The 8281-nt window shown below is 40.3% G+C and overlaps 1 protein-coding gene across 1 annotated transcript in view; it reads left to right on the top strand.

The window, feature by feature from the left end:
- ANXA2 (annexin A2) overlaps positions 1–8281 on the top strand; it is a 72560-nt gene that overhangs the window by 22908 nt on the left and 41371 nt on the right. The window contains exon 3 of the mRNA XM_019504360.1: positions 5916–6010. Within this exon, the coding sequence (XP_019359905.1) occupies positions 5916–6010 (95 nt within the window). The remainder of the gene's footprint in view (positions 1–5915; positions 6011–8281) is intronic.

Genomic DNA, 8281 nt, shown 5'->3' with positions numbered 1-8281 from the left:
TGAATTTTTCTGCACATAATTTTGAGTTTTTAGCTGTGCAAGTAAAATCACAATTAATTGCAACTAATTTTTTTAATCTCAATTTTTTTCAATCATGCAACTAATTGTGATCAAATTTTTTAATAGTTTGACAGCCCTAATCAATATATATAGTGGAAGAAAAGTCAACTCAGTTAGATAAGAACAATTCTAGACATCATAAAATAGCTTGTAACAAACTGCAACACAGCCCCAGAGTTAACATAAACAGCAGTAAATATATGCAAGTTTGGCTCATTCCCAGTTGGCTGGTGTAATAAACATGTCATAGTACATGAAATGTCTTTTGTTTCTACAGCATGTGTTCAGTCTACAAAAAGACTGAAGAATTCCCTTGGGTACCTCACCATATTCAGAGTAGGCCTTGGGCTACAGTTTTGAGTAAAGTTGGTCAGTCAACATTTGTAGGATAATAGAGAGCTGTATGTGGCATAATATTTTGTATAAGCGTCCAGTCCTAGATAGCTGGATGTATATTTACAAAGTCAGTATCCTAATATGCTTCTGCATAGCGAACATCAATAGCATGCTATAAATATTCATTATTAATTTTACAGTGAGCTACATTCACTATTGTAAGTGTAAATGTAATAAATATATTTAGACCTGTTTTAATCATGAACATGATTTTTTTTTTGGAACTATATAGTTCAGTAGAGGGCATAGAGTTGAGAGCCTACTTCATAATGAATAATTTATAACAAATAGTTGCCTTTTTCCTGTATATGAAACATTCACAATCATAATGACTTTTTCACACTTGTTTAAAACATATTTGATTAATTATTTTTCTGTGGCTATTTTGTGAACAGTTTCTTGGGATATTTAAAATTCAAAGTTCCTGACCTGTCACCAAAATTACAAGGCATATTTCTGTTCCATGACTGGATGGATACAAATTTCTCAATTCTTGTCAGTGCTTGCACAATTAATTTTAATACATTCATTTTATCTGGAACTTGGAGAAGGTGACTGCATCATTCAGATTATCTAGAAGATTGCGTTGGCTAGTCCAGCATGCCTGTGCAGGTAAACAGAATTCTTGCTGTGTGGGAACAAACATTTAGTGGAAACTTCCTTTGATCTGCATTTAAGCAAAACCTGCCTAGCATGTTCTCAAAGATACTCCTTGAAGTCTACAATACTGCACAAAAAGACATTTGGACCGAGGGTGAAGTGTAGTTCAGAAAAGTCTAGGGGTGAAAACACAGGGGTCAGATCTTGGTTGTACTGAAGTTTAAAGGCAAAATAAATATTAAGTTTAGGGCCAGGGTTTCCCTGGATCAGCTGATGGGACTTGTAGCTGCAGGGTGTGCCTCCTGTAGCTAAGAGGCCAGATCAGCTGATGGGACTCTTAGCTGTGGGAGATGCTACTTGCTGGTGCAGGGGGAGATGGGGATTGCGATACTGGGTTCCCCCTGCACTGGCAATAAGGCGTGATGGCATCTGATAATCCCACAATTATGCCTCCTGCCATGCGTTTGAGGCATAGCAGAAAGCATGATTGTGGGGATCACTCATCAGATCCCATGGTGCCTTTACTTTTCATGTCTGCAGGGGGCCCTACAGGAAACTCCAGTTCACTCTGTTATGCCTCGTCATTTTCCCTGTAAAGATGTACTAAATGACCAAACATTAAACTATTGGACAAATTTGGCCCAAATACTATATTTTATACGCAGTTTATATAGTGAAGTTTTCTGATTATAGTGAAATTAAAATATCATAGTCATAGATTTAACATACTATCTGGTTATGGAGTCATTTTCAAGGGGAGAAAATCTGTATCTGCTATTTTTCCTAGTTCATAAATTCCTTAACACAATGGGCCCATACTGCAAATTTATGGAAATTCAGAAGTGGCTTTTCTAAAAGTAAAAAAGTTAAACACAACTGAAGCTGTTAATTTGCATGTCTGAGGTTTTCACTTCCTCTTTTTTTGCTGATCAAACTATAAAACTGCAAAGTTGGTATGGCAACAGTAGGCCCTTTTATGAGGGAGAGAATTGTCAGTATGTCAAAAAATTGACATAAAAAGTCTCTCAAGTTGAAATATTAACTGTATATTTTTAAACCCCTGAGGAGCTCTCATGTTAAAAAGCAACCATAAAATCCAAAGTAACCAGATAAGCCTTCCCTCTTACCTACCAACAGTAACATACAGGCAAAATATGTTCAACAAAAGAAAGTTTGCTTTTATGAAGTTGGGAAAACAAGCTCTAACAACAGGGCCCCGAAAATCTTCTCCAGAGCTTTTAGAGTATAGTAAAGTTATTTTTTTTTTTTTTCTTTAGGGAACTCATTTGCCCTACCCTGTTTCAGCAGATGTGAGTCAGCATCCTGTCCAGAGCCATTTGCTATATGATTCCCTGCTCTGAAGTGCAAGCACACATTTTTTCATTAAATGCCAGAGCAATGAATAGACTTATTCCATCCGCAGAGTATGTGAACAAGAGCACAATCATTTGTGGGTTCTTTTTCTTGAGCCTGAAAACTTTATTTGCTGGTTTCAAATGCCAGGATTTTTTTAAAGTGTCTATTTTACTAAAGACTGGCTGAATGCTGCAGAGACTCGCTTGCTGGCTTGGCAAAGGTTGAAGAGCTCAGGGAACCTTTGAGTGTACACTTTTTATGTTGGGGAAAACAAATTCTGTTAGAAAATAGTCCTGCTTAAAAACATGTTACTAGGTTATAGCCAACTTTTTGAAGAACCACCAGTTAGTTTGCCTTCAAATAAGATTGGCATTTTTTGTAGGATAACAAGCCAATGTAAATTAAAATATGTCAGTTAATATGGTTTTGAATGCTGATATTAGGCTATTATCCAAACTCACTTTTGGAACATTAGTTGTAATCTAATACTCTCCCAAGAATAGAGATGTCACACAGCTTTGATATTACTTCAGTGAAATTTGTGGCTTAGTTTAAGGGTTAAGAAATGCAGCCTTCCTGCCTCAAACCTTCAGATGACTGAGAAAGGAGAGTTTAGACAGTTGGGTGCTAGGACAGTAGAAATCAAAGATGGGTGATTAGCAATGGTGCAGGAAGAGGGATGTTATCTTTGCCATGCAGACAAGACAAGAAGTGAAAGTTGGAGTAGTTTCAAAAGTATGGAAACCTTTTCTACATAATTTTCACTTGAACCAGACTGCTTGTAATTATTATGAAGTGGGAGGAAATTTGCAAAAGATATAAGAGAGAGAGTTGAATTTGCCTGGTAGATGAGCATGTTCTAATGTTGCTAATAGGTTGTGTGCGCTACAGAGCTGCTCCTGCCATAGCTGTGTTGGCATAGTAATGTTATCAGAGACACCTAGCCTAAATGCGGCATATGCTGGCAGAAGCCCTCTTCTGTTAGCATATCAGCATCTGCACCAGGTATTTTGCTGGCCCAACTACACAGACCATGGGGTGTGGTCTTTTCCAATGCCTAATCAACTATCTGTGCCAGGAAAAAATTGTAGTGTAGATCAGAATAAGTAACAGCATGGGATTGTCAATTAACCTTTTTTTTTTTTTAAGTGTAATTTGAAAAAGTGAAAACATTGAAGCGGGGAAAATGGCCGGTGTTCAAGGGAACTCCCTTGGGAGCTTCAGCTCACAGACACTCTGCTTAATTATCCTAAGACACTGGCCCTTTCACTTGTATAATTGATAGTATTCTCCTCCAAGCAGCTTCCTCATGTCTGATGCTGCTTCTTAGTAAGCTTCTTTACTGAGCACTTAGTGAGGTAAATAATTTAGAAAAATTACACAGAAAATGATTCTCATGGATGCTTGCCAGCGAGTAGATAAGTTCTGTTGATCACTTCTGTTCTATTCTTTGGTTTCTGATATTCATTGCAGACACCATTGCTGCCCTATAATATGCAGAAATGTGAAGGAAGCTGTGTCTTGATACTGGTTTGGAAAATTACAAACTTCAAACTTTATTTTTTTTAAATGTGGTATCTAAATTAGAGCAATTCTGTTCACATACAATTCCCCAATAATAAATTCACATTTTGCCCTTCTAAGCCCCAGCTTCTCAAGTAGAGGATAAAACTATAAAATGCTTGCTTAAAAAGAAGCCAGATGATTATCAGAACCAGCATCAAGTAAAAACTTAATACCAGAACAAGGAACCAAATAAAAAGCTTGGTATTAGAACATAGCATTATGAAAACCTTTCTGGCCACCCTGCATGGTTGTCCATATGCTACAGTTACTGGTTTAAATTTTAGGAGTACATGGTATCTGGATATTTGGTACAGCTGTGGCATTCTGCTTCTGTCTGTCTGGACCTGCCAGTCAAGCACAGCTATGGGTAACCGCTGTTGTATATGTAATACATAGAGGTGCACCGATACATTGGTCCATAGTGTATCTGCACTGATAAAAGGAAAATTTGACATTATCAGTAATCAGCTTTTTTTGGCTCAGGGCAGGTGGCAGCACTGGCGGGGGGGCCTACCACCCCATAGGCTTCCCTCCCAGCGCTGCCACCGCCCACCGCAAGCACAGCCCTGGCTCAGCCCCCGACTAGGAAGAGCCTGGTGCTGCCCCAGGCCCCAGCCTGCCTTTGCCCCATGCACAGATCTGGGGGGCACATGCCCCCCATTGCTCCCCTGGGAGTGCATTCAGTGGCAGGAGATGCCCCCCTCTCCCTGCCAACGAGCCACTCACAGCTCTGTTCTGCACCCAGCCCTGCTCCCTTCCTCACTGAAGGAGCTTTGAACTTCCCCACACCTTTTGGAGTATGAATTCTACAAATTTGATCATGAATGCACAACCTAATTATTGTATTTGGATATGTGATAATCAGTTGTTTATAATCTCATTGATTAGCAATGTAGAAGTATTTCATAGACTCTGATCAACAGAGATTTCAGCTTTTCCTGTTGGTTAGGGAAAGGGTTATGGGCCTGATACCAAATCCAATGAGAACTGTGGCAGCCGACTTGGTTGGGCTTTGGATTTGTCTTATAGAAGTGTTCATTTGCAAGACAGAAGGGTGAGAATGCCTTTGGGAAGGTTGATCTGTACTCTCACATGACAGGTCCTATAGCAGAGCAGTGTCAGCTACCAGGTATTTAAGGGCTTGGAATAGTTTCTGTTAGGAGGCTGGATAATGTGACTGTCAACAACAATACATGCAAATGATCTCTTTGCACTCAGGGTGTAATTGCATTTTACATACATGGATCTAGAAACTTTCGTTTAGGATGCTACTGAGCATTTTACTCTTCTGTAGTGTAACTATTAAACAAAACTGGAGAATCAAGCATCCAAATCCCCTAGGCAACCTAGAAAACCTCATAACCCCCTATCCTATTGATGATTTCTGGAAGGCAGTATGATTAATATGATTCCCTCAGTAAATATCAAAGATACAAGACCCTTTTGCCTGTGGGCTGCTGAGAAAAGGGAACATAGTGGCCTTTGTACTCATTGTTCTGTTTGGAGTATAGTTAAGTGCCCAGAGTGATCTGGAAAAACAACTGATTTAACAAGAAGCCTAATTTAAATCATTCTGTCAAAATTTCACAAGTGGACTGTAATGCATTCCAGTTCCCGTTTATTCTACAGGCAACATATTCATGAATATCGTAGTAGGATACTGTGTGACTTGTATTCAGTCAGAAAATAGAAGATAAAAGTAGCATGTCAGTTGCAGTCCATTTGTCATACAAGTATGCAGACCTTCATTAGCCATCTCTCTGAAAATGTGGACTGCAATTGGCTACACTTATTCTGAAGGTGTGGCGTGCGGGTGTTGCTGATGATCCTTACTGTGGATGTTGCATATGCTACATTTCAAGTGTGTTAAGCTGTGTTAATAATGGAAACCAACATGAGGGGGAATTTTCCATAACCTTTTGCTTATGTCTTAATAGGTGTGGATGAGGTCACCATCGTCAATATTCTGACAAACCGCAGCAATGAACAGAGGCAGGACATCGCCTTTGCCTATCAGAGGAGAACTAAAAAGGTATAGGGACCATCCCTACTTTTAAATTGTTCAACACCTTGTGACTAGATTTGAGGTGAATTGTCCTGCTGTTAGAGTTAATTGAACCCAGCCCTGTGTTGGGAGGGAAAGGGGTGTAGCTTGGTTAGGGGGAAGGGGCATGGCCCAGCCCCAATCCAGCCTTTTGGATGGGGGGAAAGGCATGTGGCTTGACCCTGTGGGGGCAGGAGGTGTGATCCAGCCCCAGCCTGGCCCCATGGAGGGGAATGATGGACATATTAATGGCCACAGCTCCCCCACTGCCAAATTTCCTGCCCAGTGAGGAGCCCCACAGGCCAGGTGCCATGGCTCCATGGGCTGCATTTGGCCCAAGGGCCAGGAGTTGAGCAACTCTGCTCTAGGAGTATCGTGGGGAAAACTCCAGGCATTGACCCCTGGAAAGCATGATGGTCTGAGTACTTCCCCACCCCTGGTGGTGTTTTGACAGTAATGCAATCTCTAAAAGGTGAAGGGTCTACTTGGACCTGAATACCTCTGTCCAGGGACATTTGTGAACTGGATCGCCCATCAGTGACATTCTTGGAACTGCTATGTCTGTCTGCACCCACAGGTTCCTATTGTATACAAGTACAGCGCGCCAAGTTGAGAGGCTGTTTACACTTTGCTTCTCACAGGAAGAGGTGCTAATGCCACTTAAAGCAGCAGCTTTGAAAGCTGGTTGAGGAAAGGGAGGAGGGGCAGTGAGTCATGGCATGTCCTGCTGAGGCACCCTGAAGTAGCAGAGTTCAGCACGAGTTGGAGAGTGCCCTGAGGTGGCGGAGCAGTAGTCTACCCAGGGATATTGGAGGACCTGGCCAAACACTATCACACTGTGTGTGATATGCCACCACATTCAAATTAAAGTTTGATAGAAACCAGCTGCACAAATGTTCTACATTTTTCAGACATCTTTGTGATTGACCATTTTTATGGCCATTTTTATTGTGTGATAATTACTTTGCATACGTAGCATGTCTAAATTTATGGTGTAATTAACCATTTAATTGCAGGGTAGATGTAACATTTGTCAGGGGCCTTATTAACAACAGCTCTTACATCATTGCTCCCTGCTCCCAGCAGTTAGTACCCGTGCGCCTGCTTCCAGAAATGATGAGTATGCACATCTGTAAATTAAATCAATGTAAGATGGAGAGTCTTAGCACATCAAGCCAACTGTCTTGCAACCAGCCAATCATGATATTGTAGATATAGTTTTAAATGGTATCAATTTTGTATTTTCTTGAATAGGAAGCAAAATATATGCTTCAGCTTGCAAGAAACTTTTGTTCATATGATGCCTGAAGTTCTGAGAACTAGTGGGAGAGAGAGGGTCTGGGGTATCTGTATGTTAATATGCATCAGCAAAAAGAAATTTCATTTACAAAGTCAACCTAAATGACTGGCAATCAGCTGTGCAGTGAATCATGCAGATACTGAACAAAGTGAACTCACTAGCTGAATTATCACTAGATATTACCCTGTCAAGAATATCCAGTTTACCAATCTTTTGATAAAAAGAAGCTTATAAAATATGTAGGTCTATCCATAAAATGAGCTTTGCTCACAGGGTGTCAAGAGATGTTCTCTTGAACAGTTTTAAAATCTTACTGTAATTGAAGTTTTATGTCAACATAAAAGAAGAAAAGTATGCTTAGAGTCCAATTAGGGTTGTGATGAATGCATTTCTTTCAAATTTGTCAGCCACCAACAGGCAGCCCTGTAATCTCAGTTAAAACTAAATACAAATCCAGAGGCAAATTTGTAAAATTCTCAATTCTTTTTAATACATGTTTGATATAGGTACACATTGTATTCAAGGTAGTACGTACAAGTTGACTACAGAGGTACACACAGTAACTAATCTATACATGGGGATGAATGGACTCAACCACCCATCCCCCAGACTGAGAGCAAATCCCATTAGGGCAGTTTTGCACATAAACTGGGCCCTGCTGAAGCTATGTTTAAAAATACACTCAAGGAAAATTCTGGAGCATTTTTTTTATCAAATGTTCCTGCCTTTGCTTATCATCCTTCCCTCGCCTAACCCAAAGGCATGCTAAATATTCCAAAAACTATAATTTGGAATCCATACAGTCTTTGGGATTGTATAGGTACGAAAGTCTAAAGCAACCTCAGGAAACAGTGAGTGCAAAGCTTCCAGTGCAACTGTGATAACAAATGAGTAGGTGGCAAAGGAGCAGGAAATGGAATGTGGCACATCCTGTCTGATGAAGCAGGGCTCCCCCCCCC

Source organism: Gavialis gangeticus, unplaced genomic scaffold (genome assembly GCF_001723915.1).
Source record: "Gavialis gangeticus isolate Ggan-Ray unplaced genomic scaffold, GavGan_comp1, whole genome shotgun sequence".
NCBI lineage: Eukaryota > Metazoa > Chordata > Crocodylia > Gavialidae > Gavialis > Gavialis gangeticus.
The sequence above is the reverse complement of the archived record's forward strand: the minus strand, read 5'-3'. Positions and strand labels throughout refer to the sequence as shown.